This window comes from Eublepharis macularius, chromosome 2 (assembly GCF_028583425.1).
Source record: "Eublepharis macularius isolate TG4126 chromosome 2, MPM_Emac_v1.0, whole genome shotgun sequence".
NCBI classification, from domain to species: Eukaryota; Metazoa; Chordata; class Lepidosauria; order Squamata; family Eublepharidae; genus Eublepharis; species Eublepharis macularius.
Genome location: NC_072791.1, coordinates 16,149,370 through 16,164,542, shown reverse-complemented (window position 1 = coordinate 16,164,542; position 15,173 = coordinate 16,149,370). Strand labels below are relative to the sequence as shown.

General features: G+C 43.2%; 1 protein-coding gene across 1 annotated transcript in view; it reads right to left on the bottom strand.

Moving 5' to 3' along the window:
• The window catches only part of BRF1 (BRF1 RNA polymerase III transcription initiation factor subunit), a 294,493-nt gene that overhangs the window by 83,169 nt on the left and 196,151 nt on the right, over positions 1-15,173 (bottom strand). Inside the window, exons 12-14 of the mRNA XM_054970610.1 lie at positions 10,800-10,861; positions 8,454-8,535; positions 6,369-6,424 (exon numbers count right to left, since the gene is read on the bottom strand). Coding sequence (XP_054826585.1) covers positions 6,369-6,424; positions 8,454-8,535; positions 10,800-10,861 — 200 coding nt within the window. The remainder of the gene's footprint in view (positions 1-6,368; positions 6,425-8,453; positions 8,536-10,799; positions 10,862-15,173) is intronic.

Sequence of the window (15,173 nt, the reverse complement as noted above, 5' to 3'; positions counted from 1 at the left end):
CTTGGGAAGAAGCTTTGCTGGAGTCTTGATGTTTTGAGGCGCCAACATTGCAAAGAGGCTGGATATCTGAGCTCATTGAAGAATCACGCAAATTTCTTTTTTCCAATGATTTAAAGAGCTATCAAAGGGCCTTCCTGGGGAGGGGGTGCTATCAAATAAAGATTGTACTTTGTGCACTATCTGATTCCTGGTGAATAAAAGCAGACGAGGGAGGCGAAAGCATTTTTGATCTGACTCATGACTGCTTCCTGGCCTGGACTGAATTTTACCTGATTTTGCCTACAATGAAGTGGCAACATAAGAGGGAGAGAAGTCGGTCTGCTCAAGCCACTCGAGAGAATCCTCAAGAGGGAGGTTTTGGGGAACTAGGAGGAATTTCAAAACTGTCCCCTCCTCGGGGTCCCCCATCTTGAATGCTCAGGTTTCTCACCCCCAACCACCTCAAAAGGGCAGGATACAGATGGTCATTGGGCCACCTGATGGTCATTTGGCCACAGGTTTGCAACAGGATATGTGGTTGAAATCACTTGTGGTTGAGATACTTCAGGGTGAGTTCACCCAGTGGTTACTGGAGACACCAGAATGGGTTTATCATTATCTTAAGATAATGAAATCTGGTGAACATGGACATTCACATGTGAATGGAAGTCAGAAAATAGGTATACATCCCCAATTTATTGATGCACACCAAAGAATGCCTATAATCACATTTAGGTAAATGTCTAAATTGACAGGTTTCTCTCTGTGCTTTTGAACTTTCATAGATTCTCAATATTTACTTCATTTATTCACACGCAAGTGTAAGTGTACATGCACACGCATTAATTTTCAGCACAGGACCCCCACATCCCTTGACTGGGCATGAAGCATTAGGGAGAGATGTATACATGATCAACTTGCATTCTTTGAATCTTGATGAATCCTTTTTAAAAATTCACCTATTCTACTGGGCCCTGACCCGGATAGCCTAGGCGAGCCCAATCTCATCAGATCTCAGAAGCTAAGCAGGGTTGGCCTCGGGCAGTACCTGGATGGGAGACCACCAAGAAAGTCTAGAGTTTCGACTCAGAGGCAGGCAAAGGCAAACCAACTCTGAATGCCCCTTGCCTTAAAAACCCTCTGAGGTTGCTTTAAGTCTGCTGCAACTTGACAGCAGCCATGTAATAATAATAATCTACAGGACATTAACTGCATCTGTCAGAATATTCTTCAACAGATCAACCAAAGAGAGTATGGGTGGAAAATGTTAATCTTAAAAACAAGAGGACTGATCTGGCTGGCCAGCTTCTAGGATTATATATTGCCTCTGGCCAGTCCTTGCCCTGACCTGGATAGCTCAGGACAGCCTGATCTCGTCAGATCTCAGAAGCTAAGCAGGGTCAGCCGTGGTTAGTAATTGGATGGGAGACCTCCATTGAAGGCCAGGGTTGTGAGGGCAGGCAATGGAAACCACCTGTTAGTCTCTTGCCATGAAAACCCCAGCAGGGGTTGCCATAAGTCAGCTATGATTTGAGGGCAGGATTTCATTACATTTCTGGCCAAACCAGCCTGCTCATAACCTTCTTTGAACCTGCTCCCCTCTCCCTACCCAAGCTTTTGTTGCTGACAATTCCATATAGCCTTTTATTACTACCACTTGGATTTGTCCCAGTTACAGGGGATGGTTCTCAATTCATCTTTTTATAAGACATAAAGATAAATATTCTTATAAGACCTAGGGATAAAAATACAAAATGATACTCTGACTCAAGAATATATCCGTTCCCTACTCAAGAAAGTCAACATGCTGGGTTTTTATGTCTTATTACAGATGCAAAGAGTGCAACAGAAATACCTTCATAGTCATGGCTGGTCCATGATGCTCGAGGGATTCAGCAGCAGTTTAAGTAAAAGTAGAGAGCTGTGTTCAAGAGTTCCCACAGGAGTACTGTTCTACAGATCGGTGAAGGCAGCCAAGGGGAATGTATGGAAGTCAGATTATCTGCCAGTAAATGGGCTCAGGTTAATGCGAGCCTCAGGGAAATGCTAGCCAGAACAACATTAACTAGAGTCAGACTGCGCTGAACTCAAAAACTGTTACGTTAAGAAGAAAATTAACTCTGATTTGAATGCAGAAATATGAACACAGGACCTGTATATCGGATGGTACTAAGAACTGATGCCAAACTAAATTAAAAGCAGCCTTCAAACAATCTCCAGTTCCTTCCTATGCAGATCATATTTCACCATGCTTTGCAGTAAAGTATGTGAATGGGAAAATGAATGAAAGTGGCTTCCTCTGTACCAGGAAGATAAAAAGTAGATCTTGCTGATGTCTCCCTACAGACATCTTCCATGGCAGGGCTTAGCCTGGCAAGCTAAACTATGGTTTCATTGTATGTTTGTGCTTTTAACTACGGTTAAAGTAACAAATTATTTTTAGTACTACTGCAGTTAAACATTATGTCTGAACTGGGCCAAAGTATTGGGATTCTGGCAATATGCCCCAACGTCATCTCTCTCTCTCTCAAAATAAATCAATCACATCCAGATAAACAGTAAAAGTTAATTCATGTATTTTTTTTTAATGCTTCTTGGCAGGTTCCATGAAGCACAAAGTCTGGACAATAGAGTACCTCAAGAAGCAAAGCTAGAATCTAATTCTAAACCTCAAGCAGCCATTGAAACCACAGAGAAAGGCGCAGAAAGGTTTATGTTGTGAGAACAAGGAAGTGGGTGTTTGGGATATGTTTCTGTCCCAGAGATTTTTTGCAGAGTTGTAAAAATTATTCAGACAGTGCTGAGTCTGTGTGAACATGGTCTGAAAGGGATGCTTTCAATAATCAGACAATGTTTCATTGTCTTGTTTTGTTCTCAGGGGATGGAGGTGGAGACCAAATGGTCTTTTTTTTAAAAAGCACAATTTCAGAGCATGAGTTAGGGAACTAAGTACGCATTTGACTGACATGTTTGGAACCCTGAATGGGAATCATGGTGCGGAAGGTTCCTTGGCAAACTTCTCATGGGAAATGTAGGACACACTAGTCGGTTTCCGTGCACAGGTTTGATAACAAATAATCAGCATGTCCGCACCATTCAGGGAGGTGAAGAGGAAATTAACAAACGCTCTGAGGAGCGATCTTTGCTGGCTCTGTAGAGAGGTGAAATGGACAGAGCCTTCGGCATTGTGTTTTTAAACTATGTTTCACGGCTAACATTTCGACTCTCTGCACTTGAGCATTCTCGTGTAAGATGTCTCGTGTAGAGAGACTCTGAGTCTCTAACTCTTAAGGATGAATCATGTGTTCATTTCCAGGACAAAAAAAAAGGAGGGCTTTGTCCAATACTTCCATAGAAAGACCCATGGAGACCAATCCTAAACAGGACTGCATCCACATATCATTGGATATCGCACTATTGTTACAGTATAGCAATTGTTCATGAGCAGCTTGTCTTGTCCGCATGGAAAAACATAGTTTTTAAATGACTGCTATAATGTAATGTCTGGCAATGTGTGGATGCCGCCCTGCTCGTCTCATAATCCTATTCATGCCTGCTCAGCTGGGCTTACTCTGTAGGACAGTATTCTTAGGTTTGCGCTGCTGAAAGCTTGCACCTTTCTTACACTGATTCGGTGCCCCAACCCACTGCACCATTTTGTTTGAAAACAGCCCTTCCTCCTAGAACAGGCGGCACCATTGCATAGCTAATGAAATATGAGATATATGATTTTTATTTATGCAATTTATAGTCCGCCTTTCTCACTGAGATTCAAGGCACAGAGGAATTCAACGCAATCTACACCTGGGGTATAGATTGCAGAAATCTTATTCAGAGCTGAAATAACGTCGAACAAAATAATCTGACGTGACATAAGTAACATCAGCGACAGTGCACATTAGTAGTAAAGTCCCAAACCCTTTATTGAAGCATCTTTCTGAGCCATTTCCTTACACCCCACCCCTATTACCTGTGTGAGAAAGCCCTTCTGAGTAATCCAGTTTTATACAGTTTGCAGAACGCCAGGAGAGTAGGAGCTTTCCTGACCTCTTCAGGCAGGCCTTTCCATAATGTGAGGGCCACCACAGAGAACGTCCATGTACAGGCAGCTGTTGATTTCGCCCATTTGCAGGGTAGCACCTGCAGAAGGCCCTGTTTAGATGAGTGAAGCTGCAGTGGTGAAGCACAGGGGGAGAGGTGGACCTGCAGATATGAGGTCCAAGGCCATGAAGGGTTTTATATATAATAGTGAAAGGCTTGAATTGAGCCTGGTAACTGATGGGCAGCCAATGGAGTGACTGCACGATGGGAGTAATAAGCATGCTCTGCTTAGCTCTTGATAATAATCAAGCCGCGGTGTTCTATGCCAACTGGAGTCTGAGTTGACTTTGAGGGGAGATCTACGTAGAGTGCGTTGCAGTAGTCTAGTCTCAGTGTTATCATGGCATGGATCCAGGTGGCCAACTTGACAGATGGAAGGGGGCCACCTTGCAGGATAGACTGAATGGGAAGAAGGTGTTTTTTTTCAACTGTATTAATTTGCTTCTCTAGAAGCGGCGCAGTATAACCTCTAAGCTCTTAACTGAGTCTGCAAAGGTCAGCTGAACCCCACAGAAAGTGGGCAGCACAACGTCCTTCAAGATCTCTGCCTTCCCAACCAGCATCACTTCTGTCTTGTCTGGATTCAGTTTCAATGTGTTTGTTTTCTGCCAACTGACCACAGTGGTCAGGCAGCAATTCAAGATCTCAACAGCAACATGAGGGCATTTGGAAAGGGAAGTATAAAGTTGGGTGTCATTTGCATTTTGACAACATCCAGTTCCATAGCTGCAAATGATTTCTCCTAAAGGCTTTACATAAAGGTTGAATAACATCAGGGATAAGATTGCACCCTGTGGAATCCTGCAAGATAACTCCCACCCTAAAGATAGCTGGTCTCTAACAGCAACTTTTTGAGTCAGTTTGATGAGGAATGATTTAAACCAGTTCAACACATATCCCCTGAAACCCACCTCTGCCTCTAAATGCCTCAACAGGATGGCATGATCTACCGTGTCAAAGGCTGCAGATAGATTATTGTCACTTGTTAGCTGGATCCACTGTTAGCTGGATCGGTTCTGAACAAACAACAGAAGTACAATGCTAAAGCTTCCACTTGAATGCCAGCGAAAGAGAGAGGGAAGGCCCTCCTGAATGTATGTGAGATGGGCAACGCTTCATTCCCACAGTGCTATAACTTCCATGCGGTGGTGAATGCCCTCAAGTCATAGCTGACTTATGGAAACCTCTGGTGGGTTTTTCATGGCAAGAGACTAACATTGCCTGCCTCTGCAACCCTGGTCTTCGTTGGAGATCTTGCATCCAATTACTAACCAAGGCTTCTGAGATCTGATGAGATCAGGCTCACCTAGGCTATCCCCCATACTGGGGGGAAAAAATCACTGAAAGATCATTGAAAGGGAGGGGGGGTAACATGACAAGAAGAGGGAGGAGAAAATGTTCGCAAAATGCCACCCTCCCTTGTTTCAACTCAGCGGTAATAATTAATACACATATTACATGCTTTATGAAGGGTAACACGCACATCACTTCAAATTACTAAAATGGATATCTCATTCTGCAACTCATAAAGAATCCTGTTATGAAAACATGTAATAGCATTTAGGGTACCGAAAAAACTGAAAGGAGGGGAACTTGGGGTGGATATTTTTTGTAAAAAAAAATATCATTAGGAAAGTAACAACTTTGCTGAAATATGATTTATAATTGATGCTTTTTTCAGCAAAAAGGAAGGATTTTACCGCCACCACCCCACTCCCAGTTAAGTTTGTTTCCAGAAAAGCTAAGCTTTAGCTTTATTGCAAATAATACATAGTGGTTACATTCATGTGTTTGTTTTTAAAAGTATCTTACTGCAAGGTATATTCAGCTACACTGCAAACAGGTAGCTGTGTTACTTTGTCCTTGAATAATAAAACAAAAATCCCAGTGGCCCTTTAACATTTATTTCGATACGAGCTTTTGTAAGACTGTATCTGAAGAAAAGAGCTTTCACTGAAGAAAGCTCCTACTGAAATCAATGTTGTTAGTTTTTAAGGCGCCACTGGGTTTAGATTCAGATTTAGTTACCGTTTGGACTCTTATTATTTTTATTTATACTCTGCCTTTCTCCCTGGGACCCACGGCAGATTCCTAGTACGATAAAAACATTCAACTAATCCGTGGATTGCAAAATATGATAAAGTCATTCAATCCGTAAGTGGATTACAAGATATAATAACAGGTGCATTCTAAGCCCCTTACTATAAAACTTGGTCCAAGGGCACAATACATCAGAAATAAAATTGTCCAGTATTACCAAGTTCTGCTTTTTCTGAGAATACTCTTACCTTATGTTCTTTATAAATCCCAAGTTCTTTCTCCTTTGCTATCCTTGCCTCTTTTTCTGGAAGAGGAGAGAAACAAAAAGCAGCATGACTGCAAAGATGTAATCTAGATGCCATGTTTGAAGGCCATTATCATTCTTTTTCAAGTTGACAACCAACTGACTGGTTAAGGCTATCAAATAAATTTTACATTATTTATCACAGCTGATACATTGAGAATATGCATAGAAAAGTTTCCTAGAGCACGGATGGGCTGACTTCTGACTTGCGTGACTGATTTAAAAACAAAACGAGAATCCCCATGGTCCACTGATGAAGGATAATTTTAAAACAACATTTGGGCGTACATATAAGTGATTTCAGTGTTCGGAGTACTTCAGCAAGATCTTGTGTATAGTCTGTGCAACAGCCCTGTAAGATAACCAATAGTACTATCCTCGTATTATCCCCTTAATGAGAGCCAGAGGGGTGTAGTCGATAAAGTGTCAGATTAAGATCTGGAAGACTGGGGTTCCAATGCCCATTCTGCCATGGAAGCTTGCTGGGGGACGTTGGGCCCACCATCACACACTCTCAGCCTAACCTCCCTCACAGGGTTGTTGTAAAGACAAAATGAAGGAAGGGAGAGCCACTTCGGGTCCCCACTGAAGAGGAAAATGGGGAACAAATAAAGTAAATAAAATAAAAATAAAACAACTTGCATATAGGGGAGCTGAAAATGAGAGACAGTCAGAAAGAACATTATTAACGTCGTCCTGTGTTTGTGTTATGTGCTGTCAAGTCTCCTCCAACCTATGGCGATTCTATGAAAGAAAGACCTCCAAAATGTCCTATCATTAACAGACTTGCTCAGATCCGGCAAATTGGAGGATGTGGCTTCTTTTATTGAGTCAAGCCATTTCCTTTTGGGCCTTCCTCTTTTCCTACTGCCTTCCATTTTTCCTAGCATTATTGACTTTTCCAGAGAATCTTGTCTTCTCATGATGTGACCAAAGTACGATAGCCTCAGACTTGTCATTTTAGCTTCTAGGAAGAATTCAGGCTTGATTTGATCTACTACCCACTTATTTGTCTTACAAACCTCAAAATTGGCCTGGATTAACAGATGAGTTCAATCAACCCTATGCTGATTGCCACTTTGGGGTCAGTAAAGAATTTTCCTCCAAGCTAGATCAGCCAGCTAGATCAGCTAGTTTTTCCCTTCCTCTGGACATACAGCAGAGGTTACTGGAGGAGTGGAGGGGAAGTAGCTGTGAATTTCCTGTGTTGTGCAGAGGGCTGGACTAGATGACTCTTAGGAGTAACTTCCACCTGTATTTCTATAGTGTGTGTTTTCCAAAGGGCAAGCTCCTTTACCCACTGGGGTGACAAAGGCCCTAGTTTAAAATACACAAATGAATGAACGAACGAACGAACGAGTGAGAGACTAGCTTGCCTAAGGCCATCAAGCAGTTTGTATCAGTGGTGAAATCTGAATTCCTCATTCACTGTCTAAGCCTATGGTTGCCAACTCCAGGTTGGCAAATTCCTGGATATTTGGGGGTGGAACCTGGGGAGATGAGGTACCTCAACAGGGTATGATTCCATACAGTCCACCCTCCAAAGCAGCCGTTTTCTCCAGGGGAACTGATATCTGTAATCTGCAAAACAGTTGCAATTCTGGGAGATCTCCAGGCCCCACCTGGATGTTGGCAACCTAACTGAGTCCCTATGTCACCCTAGCTCCCAAGGTGTCTTCCCATAGTACATTTCCTGATAGTGGTCAAAGCTCTACTTCATGTCTTAGCTGAGAAACTCTTACAACTACCCCACAAGGTAAGTCATTATCATTATCCTACAGATTTGGGGAGGGGGAGGGGAGGCCGAGAGAAGTGCATCTTTGCCTAAGGCCACCAAGAGAAATGGGCCTGATGGAAAATTTAAACCAGGAACAACTATGCAGCCACAAGTAAAGTCCTGTTTTTTAAAAAGAAAAATTAACGTGTTTAAGTCTACAATTAACTGCTCCATCACGTCAAAGAATGTTTTCAGCCCCGACACTTCACAACAGGAATCGCCAGAAAGGAGCCTTTCAGTCACTCTGCTTACCCTTTTGTTCTTTCAAGTAATCTGCATTTTCCTTCATCCAGAGCTCTGTTTTTATTTTGGCTTCTGTTTCGTTAAGTATATACTAGGGAGAGGGGAAGGGAAAAAAAGAAGGGTGCGTTTAGCAGCTTTCACGAGAATCAGCAGTTTGCTTCCTGATCGCCTGCCTTTTCTCTGTCCCTTTCCCATCTCCTCCTCAAGAACAACTGGATCGTCTGTTTGGGGTTTTCAGGTAGCATCCATGAGGGAAAGGGGCAGCGGCTTGGAAAAGAGGAGGAGGACAACCGAGAGACTGCGGCACACCAAGAGAGAGAGAAGGATCTGGAGGGACGAGAGGTCACCATCAGTGATTCCGCACATGTTGGATAATGCACTTCCAATCCTCTTTATAGATCATTTGGAATGGATTTTTTTGTGTGCGGAACAAAAAATCCTCCTCAAACGATTGATAATGTGCATTGAAAGTGCATTATCCAACGTGTGCGGAATCAGCCCATAGCAGACAATACTGCAAACTAAGGAAAAAGGATCATGACACTAGTATCTGCTTTATAAGGTTCAATGTCATTAATTGAACTTTCATTCATTGTAAATACTTGCCATTTCTCTACAGCAGGTCCCCAACATGGTGCCTGCGGGCATCATGGCACCCACCAACACTTTTACTGGTGCCTACCAAGTGTTTTTAGAAAGTCAGTGGGGCCAGTTGGGGCACTTGTCCGGCAGGACTTCTGATCAATCACTGAAGATCCGATTGACTGGGCAGATTAAAGTAACCTTGTTTCGGAGGCTGCTGCCACCACAGTGCTGGTTTTTATTCTCTCTCACTCCTCTCCCCCACTGTATTTTGTAAATTGCTCCTCTTCTCCACAGCACTTGGACCATCAGTGTGTGTGGCTCCGTCTCCTGTGGCAGCCATTTTGTGGCTGACTTTGCCTCCCATGGCAGCCATTTTGTGGTTGTGGCCATCACTCTCTGTCAGAATTCCAAAGGGCAGGCTCAAAAAGTTCAGGAACCCCTGCTCTACAGTTGCATAAGTAAGCTGTGGGGTGAGGGGGACTCTGCAGCAGAATTGACTTTGATCATGTAGCCACACCCCTTTTCCCTCAACCACACCCAATTAGCTCCCCCCCTCCCCAGTTTGTGGTCCCACTCTTTATTTATAGTATGTACGTGTATGAATATAATGTTGGTTCTGACTCCAAAGTACCTTGAGAATGGCAAAGCTCACCGAACAAAACTTTCATGCAGCTCCCTCCCTCTACAGCCCACTGAATCTCCCTGAAATTTCACACCCGAGAGTCAGGGGACCCTCACAAACAGTAAATGGAAACAGCCAATGGAAACGCCATTCTGTACAGCACCTCTGGCACCAACCCAAAATATGGAAGAGTGCTTCTGTAGACGGTCTGACTGAGAACCTGCCTTCCAGTGCTGGTTTCCACTCATGCTTTGAAAGAAGGCGAGGGGCTTCCTTCTAGGGCACAAGGCAGCATTCTCATACTGTGGCCTGAACCACACCCCGACAATATTTTTTAAAGTTACAAACACTTAGCACTGCCCCTTCCCTCTTTTGGATCACTCCAAAAACAAACTCAGAATTTAAAAATTTACCTTTATATTAATAAATAAAAATATAATAAATAAAAATATATTAATTTCTGAAGCATGTAACCTCATGGTAGTTGCTTCACACCCTTACTAAGCTTTATGGCAGGAGTCTATAACCCAATTCCTTCCTTCTACTGTTGAGCAAATGCTCAGGATTTTCATTAGGGGTTTATCTTACCAACTTTTAAAAGGGACTGTTTCTGATTTATACATAGTTTTTGTGCTGTTTGTGCCCAATGGCTTTTTTCTGAGTGACTTGTTTTCATACTGTTACATTGTTTTCATTGTAAGCCGCCTCAAGCAGGACTCTGAACAGGCAGTCTAGAAATAACCTAAATTAATTAATTAAATAACATCATCATTATCCCTTGGCGGTGGTGGAGAGTGCTGTCAAGTCATAGCTGACATGGTGACCCCTGGCGAGATTTTCATGGCAAGAGACTAACAGAGGTGGTTTGCCATTGCCTGCCTCTGCAATGCTGGTCTTCGCTGGAGGTCTCCCATCCAATTACTAACCACGGCTGACCATGCTTAGCTTCTGAGATCTGACGAGGTCAGGCTTGCCTGAGCTATCCCCCTACATCACAAATTCTCTGAGCTATCACTTATGCATTGTCAAAACAGGACAGTTTCCTTGGTGGATGCATAGAGCAAATCAATCCTAGCCCTATGAAGAATGCTATGTTTTTCAAACTTCCATGTTTGCAGAGAGATAATGGGCGGGGGGAGCATTCTTACCATATCTATTTCACTGTCGTCAATTCCACTTAGATCTAATTCACCATCTCCAGTATTTTCGTCTAAACAGAAGCAACAGAAATTTTAATTAGGGTGTGTATTCATTCCAAATCAATTTTGATTCAAGCCCTAGCTTTAATCATCTTGGAAATACGGTCTTTCTGATAACCGGCATGCTGACAAAGCAATCTTTCAGAGAACAGTTCCCTTTCGTTTCTTCCCCTATACAACAACCACGATTTTTTCTAAATACACTTGCCTATTATTGTTGTTCCTTGTGTGAACACAAACTGTTACGGCAGTTAATTGGGGTGAAGAAAAAGCACCAACAAGGCTCCCCACACACGCAAACACACACAACTCCTTAGGAATCACCATTAACATAATGCAATGGCAAAGCCTCAATCAAACACAGTAAAAGAAGGAGAGGTTAGGAACTTAAAGTCAAGGACGTGCAACACTGGAACAGCTGCTGCTCTCACCCACAAGAATAACAAGAGTTTGTGTGAATGCACCCAAATTCTATTTTGCCTGTTGCAAGACCGTCAAATCGGTGGGGCCTGGCGATCTCCTGAAATTACAAGTGATCTCCAGACTAAAGGGATCGATTCCCTTGGAAGAAATAGGAGTTAGTTGTGTTAGCCTGCAGTAGCAAAACAGAAAAGAGTCCAGTAGCACCTTTAAGACTAACCAACATTATTGTAGCATAAGCTTTCGAGAGCCACAGCTCTCTTTGTCAGATGCTACAATAAAGTTGGTTAGTCTTAAAGATGCTAATGCACTCTTTACTAGCTTGGAAGAAATGGTATCATATCCCAGCTGAGTTCCCTCCTCTTCTCAAACCCTGCCCTCCCCAGGCTACACCTCCCAAATCTCCAGGAATTTCCCAACCCAGAGTTGGCAACTGTAATAGACACGTGGGGAGACTGTCATGAGGACACCTGAAACAGGGGCTCATGGTTGGGCAAGAAGGTGCTTGCATTGGCAGTAATGAGCAAACCAGCCACAAGCTGACCAAACCAGCCACTGAACCTATATGGGAGTAAGCTCATCAGGTCACAACCTAGCAAAACCTTGTGTAACCGTCAAGGGGCAGCTGTGGCTTCCCTTGCCTCTTCTTTCCCTGGTCTTGTCTGCACCTCTTCTCCATCTGCCGGCATGCATGGCACCCTGTTCGTAACAGCAGGCAAGAATGCGTGCACCATGATAGAAGTGCAGTGAAAAAGAGCAGGAGAAAATCATCTCTCTCTGTATTGGGAAAGGTAACACTGCACACATTTTTCCTCGAGTTGTGATCTGGCAATTTGAGACTGGCGATATTTATGGAGAAAAAACTGAAGGGGAAGTCTAAGCACAGGATCCGATCCTACAGGATATTGTGGCCCAAGCCACACGAGACTGGACAAAGATCGGCCTCGTAATTTCTATTATCTTCATTTACGTAGTCTGCCTTTCTCACCGGGATGTAAGGCGGATTACAAATACGAGAACTATTCCGTCCGTTAGCAAGTGCATACAAAGTATGACAAAAAATATCTGAAACTAATAGCACAGAGTCATAGTAAAACAGAATAATGCAGTGGGGGGACTGGGTGGATTACAAGCATGAAGAAAACTGATCAGTTAATCAGCAAGCGGAGCACAAAATATGATTTAAACAATTCAGTCTAACAACAAAGATTCTCAATAAAGCAAAATAATGTAGGGGCTGGGATTGAATAACTGGAAAAACTATACAAAAAAAATAAAAACAGCCTAGCCAGCCAACAATGCTCAAAGTATCTTCTTTAATGCTTCAAAGGATCACATCATTATGTTTTATGAATACCACTGATGATAAATTGGTGAAATAAACGTCCCGCAAAGAAGAACCCCCAAAATGGGCAGAGTGCATAGCTAGCAAAGCCCATTGGCTGACTTTATTTCGCAGTACCATCTTTCTCTGCAAGCAAGTTCAAGGTAATTAACACTGGCCACCTATCAACTGATTGCATCTCTGTGAACCATTTACAGTACACTATAAATAAATAAATAGCAATAAATAATAAATGCACCAATCTAGCTTAATGGTTCCGAGTAAAGCAGAAATACTGGACTTAAGGAGAGATAGCCAAGGAGCAGACCCAACAAGGAGCAAACACAAAGCTGGCCTATTATAGTGGTTAGAGAGCTGGGCTAGAACTCCCCACCTCTCGTAGTATAACATACCTCACAGGGTTGTTGTGAAGACACAATATGGAAGGGAGATTAATATATGAACTTCCTCGGCGGAAGGGCAGGATGAAAATGCATAGAAAGAAAACAGGCAATCTGTGCAAAATGTTTCAAGTGGGAAGCTGTGTTGTCCAGCTGTAGAAGGGCAAGATTTGAGTACAACCACACCTTAAAGAAATCTCATGGGTCTTTATGGTACCACTGGACTTGAATCTTGCTGTTCAAAATGTGAATTCCCTCAGGGCCCTAAAATTTTCTCAAGGGACTCTTGCTTGGTGCTTCACATTTATATACCAGAAGATGTTTTCAATTCACAGGGTAAAGTTTTTACAGTTCTGCTACCTGAGATGTTTTATATACTTTATCATTCTATTCTCCTGGGACTGCACCAGACAACAACAAATATTTGCCTCAGGCAATCATGGTAATATACTGACTGAAAATGCCTCTGGAAAAGGTTTTTAAATGGCATGTTTTAGTCATGGATTTTACTGACAACTCAGCAAACACACAGTCTCGTTCCCCAGTGTGTGCAACTTTTTAACATCTCAACTTTACAACACTTGGGGCGAGAAGCTTTTAGTAAATCCATCCCAAAACAGTCTCTCTCTCCTCCCCCCTCCCTCTCCTCCAATTTAGCGAAACAGCATTATTGCTGACTTGGGATAAATTGCCTCAGAATCTAGGAAAAATAATGAAAACTCTTCTCTGTCCTTCAGAACACTCAAGCTCCCCTTATAACGGGCAGAGTCATTATAATACTCAAAAGTGCCTTTCCACATCAGTGAGGTAAGCTTGCAAAGAAGATGGAGCGACAATTCAAACAGTGATACACTAACTGGGAACACCACTGAGGGATGACTGGGCTGAAAAACTTCCCCATATTCTTCCCTCCACAACAGTCGGAGGTGTCCCACTGGTAACTTGCATTGCCCACTGCAGCTCCAATCAGCAGTGGGAGACATATTTTTTTAAAGTTGGTGGTGCGTGTGCCATGAGTCACTTCCACGGAAACCCACTTATGATGGTTATTAGCTCTAGGAATAGGCAGAAAATTCTGTGGTTTCAGCAATAAAACCACAGAGTTTCTGGCGATTCCTAGAGCTAACCACTGTCACTTCTGAGATTTTCCGCAGTGTATGTGCCCCCATGTCTCCTCCCTGAGTTTTTTTTAATATAATTAAATTTTAGTTCAATAAATAAACTCAAAAACATACAGCCTAAAATGATCAAACAATCATCCACAACTACAATAATCAATAATCATCTAGATCCTACACAAAACCTAATCACACCACCCAAATCATGTATATAAAAAACATAATAAATTATATCATATATCTGGACATATATATTGCTTATATGTGTCCATAATTCTTACACTTCTATTTAAATATCTTCTTCTTCATATATACTATCTTTTATCTGCTTTTATTCCAACAATTCTTGTGCCCTTCCCCAGGGATTCCAGGTCCCCCTACCCTCCCAGTAGGAGGGCGGGGAACCTGGCGCTTACCCTTCCAGTGTTCTTTGGTTTTCCTCATGCACGCATACTCCTCAGCGGATGGATTTGGGCCCCAGACAGACCCGATTCGGCCCATTTGGAGCCACAATTGGCCTACTGAGAAGCGCAGGAGCGCTCTCAGGGGCAGCACGATGACATCACTCCCAGAGGTGACGTTGCTCTGCCCCGGGAGCACGCCCGGGGCAGCATTCCCCCACCTTTCTTCCCCCACCAGCCAGGTGAGTAGAGGCAGGGGGCGGAGGGTGGGAGCAGGGGATGCCCCGCCCCCAGCGGGGGAATGGCACCCCTACCTCCCCTGCTACTTGTTACTTCCAACCCAACTTCTCTCACTTGTAACTCTCAGGTTTAACAGTACCACTTTCATCTGACAACTGAGCTAGCCCAAGATCTAGCAGCTTTTTCACTGTTTGCTCTGCCTCTGGGTGTCCGGACACTTTTGAGAGATCCAAGTTGGACTCCAGCTCTTCCTGGCCAATTCTGAGCCCAAAAAAGCAGGTGGAAGCCTTCAACTCTGGCTCTCCCTCCCATCCTACCTCCCTAGGCCCTCAGGCTTATTAAAACATTTTCAGGAGAATCAACTTGAGAGCTGGATGAAAAGCTCCCAAGGTCCAGGAAACTTAAAGGTAAATACAGAT